The 16,609-nt window shown below is 38.4% G+C and overlaps 1 protein-coding gene across 2 annotated transcripts; it reads right to left on the bottom strand.

Annotated features, from left to right (window-relative positions):
* Nucleotides 1–508: 508 nt before the first annotated feature.
* On the bottom strand, nt 509–15,892 carry spred3 (sprouty related EVH1 domain containing 3). Of its 2 annotated transcripts, XM_008426461.3 has the most exons (6): nt 15,759–15,892; nt 11,060–11,225; nt 7,477–7,645; nt 7,340–7,401; nt 6,336–6,494; nt 509–4,207 (listed from the first exon to the last, which is right to left on the bottom strand). In XM_008426461.3, the coding sequence occupies exons 1-6, from the start codon at nt 15,767–15,769 to the stop codon at nt 3,227–3,229; spliced, it is 1,548 nt and encodes a 515-aa protein (XP_008424683.2). In that variant the 5' UTR covers nt 15,770–15,892; the 3' UTR covers nt 509–3,226. The 2 variants fall into 2 exon arrangements, with proteins under 2 accessions (XP_008424683.2, XP_081470394.1); XM_081614268.1 differs by lacking the exon at nt 15,759–15,892 and having other exon boundaries at nt 11,010–11,219.
* Between the last annotated feature and the right edge of the window lie 717 nt (nt 15,893–16,609).

The following is a 16,609-nucleotide window of genomic DNA, read 5'->3' as shown; positions in this document are numbered from 1 at the left end:
GGTCAAAACATATTTTTAGAATGTTTTGTGCTCAGGTAAGTTTCCCTCATAAATGCGACTTATAGTTCCAAAAATACCCCATTTGCAATTAACTAATAGTTAAACATGATCACTTTTCAAATAGGCCAAAGTTAGTTATTTTTAATGTTTTTAAAAATGCTTCCAAATATGTATTGAAATCAGGTTTCTTGTTATAGGTGAACTAAAGCCTCCTAACCACCAGGGGGCCCCAAATCTACCTGTTCATCCTCATCTCAGGAAAATTTTAACTAAAATCTTTTACATATATATATAAGAATAAACTGCAAAGATTAACTTTGGCTGGTGTTTTTTTTCATTGATTAGTTAATTTTTGAAAAGAAGTTTAATGACTGCAGATCTGTTTATTCAAATTCACAAAAAATATTTTTTGACTTATAGATTACTTTTTTCTTTTTTCTTATATTTTTTAATTAGTTTAAGTCACATCATGATGTGTAATTTTAACTGTAATAAATTGCAGAATTTTAGTGAAGCATCTCTGATGAACTAAACTAAACCCCCAAGCTGGAAACAGCCCCGATTGAAACAATCAGTAGTAGCTGGTGGGCTTAACAGGAAGTGGGCCCCCTAAAAGTTCACTTTAAGGCCCCAGAAAACTTTGGACCGGCTCTGTTGAAACAAAATTCAGCGCACTAAGAACTATTATGAACCAGAATATGATTTATAAGTCTTTGTATTTGTCATTGCAGCGTCCCTCAACAATAATTGTCTGCATTTTACTCTTCAACTAGAAGACGAAGCTCGTGGTCTCAGATGTTCGATGAAGACTGCACACGTTTGTGCTTTCTCGTTCTGAACCCCCCCGTTTGTTTTTATCTCTAACCCAGGCTTGAGAAACATCTGAGGTAAAATTAGAGGTAAAGGGTGACGTCTGTTCAACATGAAACAAATAATTTCCCCAAAAGCACTGTGAATATGTGGTGTGTTTGGTGTGTGTGTGTGTTTTGGGGGATTCCGTCGATGTGTTTTACATTTAATAAAATATACCAATTAAAATTATAACAATCATATATATAAACATCTTTTGTTGTTGTTTTTTTTAAAGATTTTCTTTCTAAATAAAAAACCAAAACAAACGGACATTTGAAACAGTGTACACACCATTGTTGCCTCTGCAAACTCTCCTCCTTTGCTTCTTTGCTAACGTCATTGACAAGCTGACAGCTAAATCAGCCACACTGCAAAAAACACAAAATCTTACCAAGTATTTTTTAGTTTCTAGTGCAAACATCTTAATACGCTTGAAATAAGACAAAACTCTCACAAGTAGCTTTTCAGCAAGATATATGAGCTTGTTTTAAGTCAATAATTCCTTAATATTGATTTTAAAAAAGTACTATTTCCACAGGTATATTATTTTACTTAACAGGAAAAATTTCTTTATTATAAGTGTAAACATCTGCCAGTTGAACTAGTATATTTTCATCAATATTAAGGATTTATTGTCTTAAAGCAAGCTCCTATACACTGTAGAGCTGAAATGAATAATTGGATTAATCGTAATGAATAGATTAATCATTAACTAATTTAGTAATTGATTAATTGTTAACTTGAGTATACAGACTCTAAAACATGCCGTTCGCTGAAAGAGCAACACACTCAGAGAGGTAATTAAGCCAAACCTGTACACAAAATATATACATTTTGCATTGAAGATAAAAAATCTTCTGTCTGTAAAGATGTTCTTCTCAGAACTTCTCAAGTTTTAGTTTCAACTGATTCAAGTGCTGTCAAATTTATTAGTAGTAGTTTTTGCTATTCAATTAGCAGTCTGTTAATAAAACAGTAACAATAATAAACAAATCAGCCCTACAATCATTTGTTTATTGGCATTTTATGTATGTCTAATATTGTATAAAATAACTTTAAGTGGTTAAATAAAAAATCTGCAGAATGTACCAACTGTTTTATATGATTATTTGATTAATCGAGAATAAATGTTTACTAAGCTGATGATTAGTTGCAGGTTTGGAGTAACTGCATGTTTAGTTAGCGGAGAGTGTTAGCGCTATGTATATGTGGCTGCTGGCGGCTAATGATGCTGGAAAATATAAAAGATTAGCAGCTTAAAAAGTGTTTTAAAGGGCAATTTCATTGTTTTTAAAAAGATTTGAACTCCTGGATTATTATTTCATTTTTTTAAAAGTAATTTGACATTCATGAAATCTGAAATGCCTTTACTAAAAGCACATGAAATATATTTTTAAGAATGTTTTTGACATTGACGTCTAAATAAACACAATAAGCCTTTTTGGCTTGGTCAATGTTTTTATAACCCGATTAACTGTTAGAATAATCGATTACTAAAATAATTGTTAGCTGCAGACCTAATATCATGCTGAAACGTTACTTGTAAGTTAGTTTTGTCTTATTTTAAAGTTGAACTTTTATGCTTTGGGGTATGAACTTTATAAATCATGTTCATTATATTTTTTCCACAAAATAATTCTTAGATAATGTGATTTTAGTCTGGTGAGTTCTTCTGCTCAGAATGAGTTGTTTTATGGACTCTGTCACTTTAAATCCAAGCAAGCTGCTGCTGGCCACACCCACTAAATCAACTTTTACTATCGCACGTAAAAATAGCTGAAATTATGTGACCGTACAAACATCTTTGAAAAGCAGACGTAGGGCCTCCTACACAACCAACAGGAATGTGGCAAGTGGTTTCTGAATAGCACGTCAGCAACAAAACATTTGTTTTCCAGCAACCCATTCAACAGCTCACCATTCCTGCTCGAGTTGCGTTGCTAGGTGATGGGCTGGGGTTGCTAGGTAACACCCGTCAAATAGAGGTTTTTGAAAGGATTCATTTTCCAGACTCCAAAAAATGGCTGGGTGTTTTTTTTTTAAGCACCTGGGTTGTATTTTGCAGTAATACAAGTAGAAAAACCAACTAAGTGTACTAAGATATTTGCAGTAGAAACCAGACAACAACAAAAAAACACACTTGGGGAGATTTGGTGTTTTTGCAGTGCGCTCCCCCAGTGAATCCACTACGAAGGCTCCAGATGACTCCCAGAGAGCCCAGTCAGAGTGCAGAGCACCTGGACCGTCGAGGAAGGCCCCCGGCTGAAAAGAGAAAGAGCTGAAATCAGTGGAAAGCTGCGGGGCTTTGGAGGACCGCCGTCAGGTGCTTGGTTCCACCCGGTCCAGAGAAGCCCTCCCGCCCCTCAGCCTGGCCTCATCGGACCGCTTTGTGCTTCCCCCCGCAGCAGCCGCACCTCTCCCCGCATCGCAGGCAGGCGCGCAGAGGCAGGTAGCAGCACATGCAGGGCACGAAGAGCGACAGGGCCAGCAGGGCCAACCAGCGGGCGCAGCAGAGCGGGTGTGGGTGGCCCCCCATTGAGTCATCGCACGAACAGGGCTCCCAGAACTCCCCTTCCGAGTCCGACATGCAGTGGTACAGCAGGCTCTCCGCGCACCACACGCAGGTCCACTGGCGGAGGCAGTGCAGCGCCGGGTCGGGGGCGTCCCTGCAGCGGCCCCGCCCGTTCTCCGAGGCGCTGAACACCGAGCGGCAGTAGACGCAGCGAGACGAGCACGACGACGACGCCTGGGGGCACGGGCTGTCGTCGTCGGGCGAGATGGCGCCCGGGTCGCTGCCGCCGGCCCCGCCTCGCTTACGAGTCCGGGAGGCGTGGATGCAGCAGGGGGACGGCGATCCTTTGCCGGGCTCCTGCGGCGAGCCGGCACCTGAGGACACTCCGGACACGGCGTTGGGCATGGACATGCAGGTGGGGGACGACGAGGACAGGCGCTGGGAGGCTTTGCTGTCCAGGCTCACGGTGACCTCGCAGCCGGCCGGCCCCACGCCCGCCAGCTCCTTCTCGAAGCGAACCACGCACAGCTCCGACTTGTCCTGCAGACTCCCGCCGCTGCCGACCACCACGCCGCCCGTCAGGCCCCCAACCATAGTCCTGGTCGCACCGGCGCGTCTGTAATCCTCGTAACCCCGAGAACCCCACAGGTCCTTGCAAGGGTCCACGCTGCGCAGATCTCCTTCCTCCAGCAGCGAAATGGTGGGCGACAGCGGGGAGAGAGGGGACGAGGCCGGGGGCCCCACAGGAGGAGTGGGTGGAGCAGGAGGCGGCGGCGGAGGCGGCGGCGGGTTCAACACGGTGGTCATTTGAGAGAGCTGGTGCTGTCCCGGCCTGGTGTGGATCTGTGGAGTCAAGTTTATTTGTTCAAAGTGCTTTGCACCAGCAGCAAATCAAGAAACAATAAATATTACATTTTGCCAAATTATCACGCAAAGACGCATCAAACACATTGATCACTTCCGCTAACACAATTCCATTAAATAAAAATTTGTAATTTAAATCACACTGCATAAGTTTATTCATGCAATAAGTCACTAAAAACACGTAGCGCCGCCATCCTCCTCCTCCTCCTCTTTCTTCCACTTCCTTCTTCTTCTGTAGCGTTTTATTGGTAGCTTATTATCTCTGTCTATTAACACCATAAACTGAACTGAGGTCCAGCCACAAATGTAACTAATTATATATCTTCAACACCCTTATTTAACAAAAATAAATGCATATGTAAAAATATTAAATTCTCTCAGCTACCTTGTGTCTTTTAGATGTTTTATAAGTGCTTTAATTATGCAGTGTGATTGTGGTTTCCCTCATATCTACCACTTCCTGTTGTCTTCTTTGTCTTTTCCACCAGTGGTAGCATCCGGTTGTTGATCATGTGATGCAAAGTGACTGTTTTCCATCGCAGTTTTGCAAAATACACAAATTTAAAAACAGCCAAAAAAAAAACATCTCATCCTAACTCTTTGTCAAAGAAATTTGTTTTTTTTGAAAAATTATTTTCAAAATTCCAATTTGCAGAATTATGTGTTCAATGAAAACACACCTAATCTTCCATTTCCTACCAATCAAATCAACTCTAGACTGGTGGGGTTTTAGCTTTGATTTAAAGAAACTCAGTGTTTCGGCTGTTTTGCAGTTTTCTGGAAGTTTGTTCCAGGTTTGTCGTGCATAGAAGCTGAATGCTGCTTCTCCTCGTTTGGTTCTGGGGATGCAGAGCAGAACCAGAACCAGAAGACCTGAGTGGTCTGGAATGTTGATACAACATCAGCAGATCTTTAAGCCGTTCAGTGATTTATAAACTAACATCCGTATTTTAAAGTCTATTCTCTGAGCTACAGGGAGTCGGTGTAGTGCAGACGGTGTAGGGTTACACAGTGAGTCAGGAACACGATGTACTGCAGCTCTGGATGTAGAAGGCTTCCATCTGAGGAAACTCAAAACTGCCTGAGATGTCCCTCTGAGGCATCGGTTTCTGATCCTGGTCTGTAGGACACAATGTCCTGATGGAGTTTGGTGCAAAAGTCTTGAGTCATCCCTCATGTTTTGATGCTCTGCTTCCAGGAAGAGAGACTTTCCTTTAGGCCTAGTCCACACATAATCTAGGAAAATGAATAAACTTTTATGTGTTTTGGCCATTCAAACACAAAAAAATTATTATTGACAAAAACTAACCAAAATGGAGATATTTATGTTTACGTACATAAACATAAATATATTGAGATCATGCAACCAATAATACCCCAAAATATCCATACATTTTTTTACATGATTCCCAATCAGCATCAAATTGTGTTTTATTAACTCTATATTCTAATATCCTGTTAAAGGTAACTCAAAATATAAATCTGTCCACACAAATGAACGCCCTGAAGTGTCGCCATGTTTATTTCCTAACAGGAAGTTGTTGCCGTTTTGAAACAATTTTATTTAAATTTTGCACAACACTGCCCCCTATTGGCTTGGCATGTTTACAGCAACATCCAGAGGTGGATTTCTGGATGAGTACAAGAACTTCATCGTTCTTTATTTGTTGTTTGTTTCTATATTTTTTCTCCAACTGTAGTTGTTAGCTGTGTTTCCGTCGACCATAAAATTGAAATTACGAAAACTAAATCTGCTTAATGGAAACGCCAATTAAAAAAAAAAAAAGCTGAGGTAGCTTTTTCTGCTGTGTCGGCTTCAGACTGTTTCGCAAAACTGCAAGAGAAACATTTTTCGCGTCGCATCATGCAAGTCACGTGATCAACAGTTGACTGCACACATTCTAGTTTCTTATGATCCGCCATAATAGAAAAGATGATGAAGAAGAAGAAGAAACCTATTTACGTGTGATTTTAATCGCTTTTCTTATTTATTGCGAAATTGTGTTTTTTCGACATTAGCGGAATAGCCACAGAGTTTTGCGTACATTTGCAGCAGAGGAACGAGCCAAGACGTGGTTGTGAAGAAGAAAGTTTGTCTTTGATCTACCTGAGCAGGTGTGTGAGTGGTGACGGCATGGCTGGGTCCAAAGCTGAACTCTTCGGGCCGCACGAAGCAGGTGGAGGAGGACTCGCTTGTCACTATGGTGATCGGCTTGGGAAGCATCTCCTTTCTGCTGTTTGACGACGACTCGCTTCCTGTATGGGACTGGCAGAGTTTGGGCGTCACGCGCATGCGCGGTACTTACTTACCAAAACGTAGTAAGTACCGTAAATATTGAGATTCATATTTACTTTTAAAAAATATTTAGGCATGCAAAGTATATTTTCTAATATCAGTGAAAATATAATTAGTATTATATTTTCAAATTAACATCACTGTGTTATTTTCTGAACAGAATCTTGTAACTTCCTGAAATAGTCACATGGTGATGTATTGACATATTGATGCATTCTACTACAAAACGTCTACAACACATAAAAATGCAATTTTTAAAAAAGAATTGATTTCATTTTTTTCTTTGCTATTCATAATGCCCCTCTTCCCGCCCCCAAATGAAACTGAGTATTAGGGCCATGCTAAGAAAAATAAGATTAAATAACGGGAATAAAGTCAAAATAATATGAAGATAAAATAATATTATGACAATAAAGTCATAAAATTATGAGAATAATGTTGAAATAATATGAGAATAAAATCGTAATATTATGAGAATAAAGTAATAAAAACACGGCAATAAAGTCAAAACAATATGATAATAAAATCATATTATGACAATAAAGTAATAAAATTATGAGAATAAAGAAATAATAGTTCAAGAATTACAGTCACTTTATTTTTAGAATAAAGTCACCTTATTCTTGTTATTTTATTTATTTTTTTCATTTTCTCAGCATGGCTCTGATTTGCTGTTCAAAGTCTTAGTACTCCAAAAATATAAACACTCAAGTAAAATAGATATACTCAAAACATTTACTTAAATACAGCAGTCAAGTAAATATACTGTGTTACTGTCGGATACTGCAAAACAATCAGCGAACCAAAAAACTCACAGCTTGACCGTCGTCTTCAGTGTCCACCTCTTCTGGCGTGGACGACGATGGCGAGTCAGAGCCTGGACGAAAAGAAGAAGCTGGAAGGATTGTTCAAAATTAAAACAATGAAGACGTTGGTGTCTGTGCAGGTGTACCTCTGTCGAGTTTGTCTAAGACGGTCTGCAGCCCTTTTTCAAAGGAGATGGCGTCGGCAGGACTCTGGAACGTAAGGCCGAACTTCCGATCCTCGACTCTCCAGTGATGGAAGATGGGATTCACCTTGTTGTACACCAGCCCCCTCTGGACCGCGCACTCCAGCACTGGCTGCAGACAGCAAGGGTCAGAGGTCAGATTGAGCTCAGCGTGCATAAGTGGGTTCTGCATGTGATTCATAAGAGGTTTTGAACAAATTATAAACAGAAGATGTGAATGTAGTTAGTTTTAGTTTATTTATATCAAACATTTTCACATTCACAATTCAAATATTGTGATAAATATTCATATAACTGTTTGCAAAGGATGTAGGCAGAAGAGTAAACCTATTTAATCCTACCCCCTTTCTTTTGTCACGTTTTTCTTTATTTAAATAAAAAATATGCATGTAAAAATAATCGGTTAAAAAACTAAATTGTTTCACAACAGACAGATAAAGTATCCAAGTGGATTCTTTCAGTCAAACACAAATCTACCAAAAACAAACCGTTTTATAGGAATGGAGTCGATTTCACTCCGTTCCTACCATCAACATTGATTCCTCCACCAAATAACTATTTAAAGGGGAAGTGTTACAATTTTTCCAGACATAACGCAATTTCATAACAAAATCAAGTAACTATGTTAACTTATGTATCTGCTGTCAAAACAACTGCATCTGGTTTATTTTTTGTTTTTTGTTGTTGTTTGGTTTAAGGTGGCAGTAGTTAGATTTTATTTAATGTAAAACGTTAAGTTTAAATGTGAGGTAATTTTATTGAATTTATGTTAAGTGTACATTCAAATGTGGAGGGGGAACTTTTGTTTTGTTCCACGGACTGTGTGTTGCCCAGGGAAGCATTGGCTGGCGCACTTAGAGACACATGGGCATTCAAGCTGAAGAAGCTGTAAGAAATTAAGCTTTATTCCTCTGGAGTCAATGCGGCTAATGAGGTACAGTTTTGTTTATTTGTATCTTTTATTTATGTAAATATGCCATTTATTGTGAACTGATTCAGGTTTTTAGGTTTGTGTTACCTTTTTTGTAGTTCTGACGGCATTTTTTGGGGACTTTGAAAGACGTGTACACAATAAATGGCTGTTGAAAACCAAGAACTGCGTTAAGCTTTGATTTAACTCGAGAGGAGTAACAACTTAAGTTGTTAAAAAATGCTGCATATATCAATATGGCTTAAAAAATTGACTACCTGATTTAACGCCATGATGTTGGACCTCTGTCTCTTTAAAAACTCCTTCTCTTTCTGAAACTCCGTCTCCTGGAAGTCATCACATCACAACACGGCTCCTCTATTAACCCTTTAACTTTTATTTCTCAGTGTTCTAATGAGAAGAAGCTCCTATAATGAAATCAGCAGATTCCCAGTTCCAACAGGTGTTTGCTAATTGTTGCTGGCTAGTTTGAAGGAGCTGAATGGGGGAGAAGCTGCGCCTCGAAGGCGGGGCTAGGTTCACCCAAGCATTTTCCGCAGCTGAATGGTTGCCATGGAGATTAAAAGATTTTTTCAAACATGCATGAAAGAATCAAGGCAGCACTCCAGGTGTGTTTTAATGATGGAATAACATTATAACATGAGGTAAATATAAAAAAAACAGTTGATTTTACATGATATTGCCACTTTAAGAATTTTATTTTATTCAGAATGGATGGATACTAAATGGGCTTGAATTCACAACAGGTTGGGTGTTTGGGACCCATTTGGTTGCCTGAATCCAAGTCCTTCAAACTGTATGGAGGTCTTAGCTACAAATTGATTCCAGTTTAGCTTCCATGTTGGTCCCAACTTTCTCCTGTAGTTGTCCTAAATCCACCCTGTACGAGTAATTACCTTACGCTAATGGCGAAGCATGTGGCTTTGGTTATTATGTCTTGAAACTAGAGATCAGGCTGAAATGTAGGTGCAGTGATGGACTCTGAACCTTGAGAGCCACATAAAGACAGTTATAAAGTCGGCCTTCTTTCACCTCAAGAACATTTCCAGGATTAGAGGACTAACTTTTCAGCGTTAGAGAAACTCATCCATGAGTTTATCTTTAGTCGCTTCGATTACTGCAACAGTGTTTTTATAGATCTGCCTAAGCTGCAGCTGATCCAGAACGCTGCTGCTGGTGTTCTGACTAAAACCAGGAAGTTGGAGCACATCATCCAGTTCTAAAGTCTCAAACTGGTTTCCTGTAGCTCAGAGAATAGAGTTTAAAATACTGCTGCTAGTTTATAAATCACTGATCGGTTTAGCACCACAATACATAAAAGATCTGCTGCTGTTGTCATAGTAACCTTCCAGACCTCTCAGGTCTTCTGGTTCTGGTTCTGGTCTGCATTCCCAGAACCAGAACCAAACAAGGAGAAGCAGCATTCAGCTTCTACACACCACAAATCTGGAACAATTGAAAGAAAACGGCAAAACAGCTGAAACACTGAGGTTTCATTTGATTAACATAAATGCAATGATATGGTTTTCCTTTGACCACATAACACACAAATTACATGTTTTTTTCATATTAAATTACTGATGTTTTGATCAGTCATTTGCCAAATACTTTTTACTCTACTTTTTACTTTTACTTCAGTAAAAATATGTTGAAGTAGTGCTACTCTTGGCTCCTCTACCTGCCTCTGAATGTCACTACAGTCTCAAAGTCCAAATATTTTGTCGTTTTGAGCCAAAATTAGTTACTCAAAATGAGTCATTGGTCAAAAAACCCCAACGTAAAATCAAGCAAATAAAGTATCAAGATTTTGTTGTGTTTAATTTATTGTACATAAAAAACTTGAAATGGATTTTTATGACTGTGCATTAGGGCCATTTTAATTAATAATAATAATAATAATAATAATAATAATAATAATAATAATAATAATAATAATAATAATAATAATAATAATAATAATAATAATAATAATAATTTCCACCTAAAACTTCAGAAATTTAGTAATTTGAAAATTCTTCCAGAAAATTTTTTGGACATATTCTGAGTATAATTTTTTTTTTAATCAACATTTAAAATCAGAATTTTCTTTTCTTTTTTTTTTTTTAAATAAAAATTCTGAGATTAAGCTAAAAAATTTACTCCTTTTGTTTCTCTACAAAGAGTCTAATTTGCTATTGTGGATTCTGCATTTTCACTGTATAAAAAAAGGCATCTAGCTTTCAGTTTATTTTGAGCTCAATTGAATAACTTATTTTCAATAATAATATCAGAATCTGGTTCACTTTCTTTCAAAATGCTTCCTATTTTTACTCAAATTTAATGAAAAATAAATAAATAAAGCTGATTTAGGTGCAGCAAATTTGGCTTTTTAGAAAAAGTCTCTGGATAAACGTGGTTTTACCTTTTATAAAGATAAATAATTTTGCAAGAAAATCATTTTAAAACTCTCCGCCTGCATCTGTTGGCCAAATATGTTTCAGTTTGAATTGCAGTTGGGGACCACCCAAAATCACTCTGAGGGCTACAAATGGGCCGCGGGCCACACCTTGGACACCCTTGCTTTGACGTGGCTCCGTAACACACGCACACACTCACTGCTCGGTCGCGCAGGCGCTCTCCTCGGATGATGTACTCCCTGCGCCCCCTGCCGTCGAGGCTCCGCCCCTTGCATATGACCACGTGACTGAGCCCGCCTCCTCCGAGGGGCACCCAACCGCCACTGGAGTCATCACGTGTCATTACCACCGCACGAACACGCACACTGGCGGGAAACAGAGCACAAAGCGCTGATTAGACAGTAATAAACACTTAAAAACAGTTTTAGAAATGTTGAAATTACATATAGTTCATATTTTATTAGGTTAGATACTTGTTTTGTTTTGATGCTAAAGCTAACGTCAGCGCTACTTTTTTTTTTTAAACATAAATTCCCAACTCTAGTTACTACTTTGCGTTGTTATTTTGCAACAGCCAAAATATTAATGCTACCAATTAGAACAAAAGGCATATTTGGCCTATTTTTGATAGAAAACAAAAAGAAGGAAAGGAGAGTAAATTTCTACCAAAAAACTCCTTAAGTTTTGAGATTTATCTCAGAAAATTGAAGACATTTTTGAGCTTCAAAAAAATTAAATTCACAAGAATAAAACTGAATTTTTTAGCTTAATTTCAGAAATTTAAGCTAAATTTTTATTTAAACATTTGTAGCTCAGAAAATGTCTTTACATATTTTGTATTTCTTGTCTGATGCTGTTTGAGGAAACATTTGGGAGCTGCTGTTTAAGATAATCAAAATGACTTTAAATGAAGAAAAACACGTTTTGATCGAGCTGAAATACATTCACTGACAGGAAGAAGTAACCAAACAGAAAAAAATGACCAAATTTGGGCATTAAGAAACAACCAGCTCTGCAGGAAATCTTCAATCTCAGCTCTAGAAACTAAGATGGAGACCAGCAGCCAACTAAGCCGTATGTAGTTAGTTTCACTTTCATGTGTTTAATTTAAGACAGAAACCATAAACAAGATGTTCAACACCAACAGGAAGCTGGACAGGAAGTGCTAAAACTCTTATTTTCAGTGTACATCCTGCTCCTCTGGAAGTCATCAACTATTTTTTATGATCCAGAGATTTCATTTCTTTAACAGCTGAACATTTCCTTTATTGAATATTTTCATTTTCAGATAATCTGCTCTGGTTACACAGTTTGTCACATTTATCTCTTCTTTCTCACACTTTTTATTTTTGATCTACATATATGTAGGTCTACACTGCTCAGGCTTTTAAGGTGAAAAAATGAAACAAATGAGACAGATGATTTCTCCAGATCTAATGTGACATTTATCCAATAAAATTCTACGGAAAAACAAACAAATCAGTAACAAAACGTGAAAATGCTGCAATAATCTGTTTAAGTGTAAAGTTTTAAGCTAATATTGTTTTTTTTTTCCACCTTTTTGAATAAATTTCAGATTTCTCCACAGAAGATTGGAGCAAATTCTGGAAACGTCCAAATTGGTTGTTTCTCCAGTTTCTCGATGTAAAGCTGAAACAGGAACTGGGCGTGGAGGAATCCAAGAACCGACAGAAACATTTAAAACAATTGGCTATTCCCTACATTTTACACCAACCACAAGACAGAACCAGAAAACGTCCAGAGTAAAATCTCCCAGAAGGTTCTGATGAAACCAAACTCAAACTTTGAACCACAACTGTAAAACAAAACGTCACCAAGTAGATTTAAACGGGCCAGAAAATCAGAGGCGTCACCTGAAGAATCAGACATTTTGGGTCGTTTTTAGTGAGACTAACTGTGGATTTGGGATGCTGACAGAATCCCACCAACAATAAAAACTGTGATTATAACAACGTGTTATTTTATAGATGCAGACTTTTGTAATCAGATTCTTTGTTTTTTTTTTTACGTCTTTCCCTCATGACTTCCAGCTGTTTTATGAAAAACAGAATTAAATTGATATATTTCTCCCTTTAAAAGCAACCGAAACATTTTCCTAATTTCTTATGTTTACAAAATCAGCACTGAGCTGCAGCTTAAAGCTGAATCACTGCAAAAACACAAAATCTTACCAAGTAATTTTACTTTGTAGTGCAAATATCTTAGTTACATGAAATAAGATGAAACTAACTCACAAGTAACTTTTAAGCAAGAAACAGGAGATTATTTTAACTGAATAGGTGTTTAATACTGATGAAAAAGTTCTGGTTCTCGGCAGATTATTTCATTTATAACTCGGGAAAAATTCATTTTTATAAGTGGAATAATCTGCCAGAACTTTTTCATCAATATTAAGAGTTATTTACTTAAAATAAGCTCCTATGTCTTGCTGAAAAGTTATTAAATGTTAGTTTTTAGTCTAATTTCAAGTAACTAACATATTTGTACTAGAAATAGACAGAAATACTTGATAAAATTTTGTGTTTTTGCAGTGATCTATAAGTGCTGTTTATGATTTTTAAAAAAAAATAAAATCTGTCAGTTTCTTTGTTTCACCAGATTAGAGTTTGAAGTGCTTTACTCCACTCAGAAATGCGTAATTTAAACTTAAAAACGTCGTTCAGGAAACAGCATTTATAAACAAAGCTGCTTATGAACTCAAGATCAAATATAGACAGGAAGAAATGTTTTAATAATGTGAATCCACAGAAAACAAGCTGGTTTTGTCCAAGTTTTTACAGAAATTGGACCCAAAATCAACTAAAATTTTTTTACAGGACTGGTCCACCTTTAAAGAAATCAAGTAAAACATACATACGATATATGCAGCTCTGGAGAACATTAAGAGAAAACTTAAGGTTATCATTTTGTCTGATTTTACTCTTTATATGTATATGTCTGAGTGAAATGAACGTTGTTTTTTTTAATTCTATGAACTACAAACATTTCTCCGAAATTCAAAACAAAAATATTGTATTCATTTGCAGAAAATGACAGAAAAGAAGCAGCGCTTTCAGATCTCAAATAATGCAAAGAAATCAAGTTCACATTCATTTAGAAGCAACAATTCTGGTGTTTTAACTCAGAAAGAGTTCAGAAATCAGTATTTGGTGGAAAAGCCAGGAGGTTTTCAGTGCAGTTCAGTGCAGTGGGCTCTTAGATGTTTTTTATGTATATTTAAAAATATTCATTTATATACCAAATTATTTCCAAAGCATGTAATTCTTTCTGGGTGCTTCACTGGATGCTTTTTTTATTTTCCCAAATCAAACTAACAAATTTCACATTTTTTCTTGCAATTAAATTTTTTTAAAATGTTGTTGTTGAACACTCACGTTTTACAGTGCAAATAAATCCTGAAACAGTTGAATAAATACCAATAAAAAACGCACCCATGGGGATTTCTGTATGAATGAAGATGCAACATGGTAGCATTCACACAAAGAGCTGCTGGATTTCTGTCTGTGTTGCTTTAAAGGGCCTCCAAGTTCATTTTCTCCTCATTCTGACGCGTTATTTTTACCCCCAACCCACTAAAAAAAAACACAATAATCTGTAACAAACAGGCTGAGAAATGTGGAAGCAAACGGACAGAGAGTCCGCCGAGGAGGACGGGACTGGGAGGAGGGAGGAAGAATGAGTGTTTCCCACATAGAGACGTATCAATGAACGCACCCATTCGACATCAGAGGCCCAGGCATTCTTGCAAAGCGACAAAAATAAATAAATAAAAGAGCAGCACACTCGCCATTCGGATGAATAATTCAGAGCCGCATTTCCCCCCCAACATATGAATGAAATCCAGGCAGAAATTCATCATTTTTTTTCCTCCATATTCTCACATCTCGTTTGTTTTTATTTGATTGTTATTTTCTTAAATTGTTGCAGTTGTTCTGTCTCCATTCCGCCCCTGCTGCGCGGACTCATTAACACACACCCCGATATTATGTTATATGTTTTTATGAATGGGACTGGGCTTCGTGTTCGCACTGCGCCTTCAGACATGCAGCAGAAATAACGGCGATAATCACAAGAAGCACAACAGTAAGAGCAACAAGAGTCGGGCCTAAAGGTGGAAACGAGAGAAGGATCCGAAGGAGAAATGAAAAGAGAAGAACGAGTGGGTGAGAGGATGGAGAGAGGAAACGAGAGAGATGGGGGGAGGGGGCCGATTAGAAAAGGGAAGAATGAGAGGAGGGGTGAGAATAAGGGAGAGCGAGGGAGGGAGAGAGAGAGGGAAAAAATCACATTTCATTCATAAAGTTTGGCTTTAAAAATCATAATGAAACCCCGAGACACGTTGATAAAAATCACAGCGCCTCCATCCCTCCTTCATCCCACTTTAATGACGCGATGCTGGCCCTTAAACTCCTCTTTTTTCCTCCTCCTTTCTCCCCTTCATGCATTTTACACACTGGCTGATTTCGTGATTGTTTTTAAAGCAAGGCGCAGCAGAATCAGAACCGTGGCATGGCTCCGGGTTTGGCTTTTAAAACGCGCTCTTTCTCACTGTGTGTGTGTGTGTGTGTGTGTGTGTGTGTGTGTGTGTGTGTGTGTGTGTGTGTGTGTGTGTGTGTGTGTGTGTGTGTGTGTCTCCTTTTTCTGGCGTGTAATGAACGAGCGGCGGCTCCCGCATGAATGTGGCCGCACATTTGTCCCACAGTGGCGTGGATGTATCGGCTGTGGGGTGTATGCTGTTGATCCAGGACTACGTAATGGTGTTTTTTATTCTCGGCTGCTCGCTGAGCTGCACAGCGCCGACCGCCAACAGCCCAGGATGCTGCTGCCGCTTGTTCCTGTGGAAATGAGGGATGTAAGGAATAAAAATAAGGACTTACTCGCCCTCCATGGCTCGGTGTTGCCCGCCGCTTGCAGCAGCCCACCCCAGGCTCTCCTCTCTCCCTCTTCTTTTTATTCCTCCTTTCAGGAAACACTCAGACTCGCTTCACATTCTCTCTCCATCTGCTCTCATTTTCCTAATCTTCCTCTCTCTCTCGCTCTCTCTCTCTTACTCTCTCCACCTTGATGTCGTTTCGGTGTATCAGGATAGGCTTGAGGTTGCAGCAGCCATTTTCCGCTGGCAGCATCCTCCCTCCCTCCCTCCCTCCTGCCTGCCTGCCTCCTCTTCCTCCCTCTCTTCCTCTCCCTCTACCTGCCCTGTGCCAGCACATCCGCACTAATCATTGACAGCATCTCCGCTCTTGGTGGGCCGCTCACTTTCCCACAGCACACTGTAAATGATCGGAAATGAGAGCCGAGCTGCTTTTATATCTGCTGGTGTCATAAAGCATGAATGACCTCTGGTTGATCCTCCGAAAAAACGACAGAAGCCTCAGATTTTTTTATTTTTTATTTTTTAATTATCTATAAATATTTTCGCTTTATTTTTATTCTGTTTTTTTTTAATTGCATGCAGGAGGAAAATAACTTCCTGTAGTCATTAATGGAGTGAAGGTTTCAGAACCGCGGACAGCGACAGGCGGCGCTCCTTACTGCGCATGCGCAGTAGGAACTTCATTCTACACAGTTAAATTAATTCCTTTTGGACTTTTTCAATGGTTTTATGTAATAAACCAAAAGATAGTAATTTATAATTGTGAGACGGATAATTAATAAAACACCTGAAATGTGTGGCATGTGTTAATATTCATGAAACATGAATTGATACTCAGAAAAAACAATATATTTT

Source organism: Poecilia reticulata, chromosome 13 (genome assembly GCF_904066995.2).
Source record: "Poecilia reticulata chromosome 13, P_reticulata-male-v2, whole genome shotgun sequence".
NCBI lineage: Eukaryota > Metazoa > Chordata > Actinopteri > Cyprinodontiformes > Poeciliidae > Poecilia > Poecilia reticulata.
Note: the sequence above shows the minus strand (reverse complement) of the source record. Positions and strands in the feature narration are given on the sequence as shown.

Coding starts and splice junctions, on each gene's coding strand:
- spred3 (XM_008426461.3), bottom strand. Junction 7,402..7,476: donor CTTAGACAAACTCGACAGAG/GTACACCTGCAC, acceptor CTTTTCGTCCAG/GCTCTGACTCGCCATCGTCG. Junction 6,495..7,339: donor CTGAAGACGACGGTCAAGCT/GTGAGTTTTTTG, acceptor AAACTCTGCCAG/TCCCATACAGGAAGCGAGTC.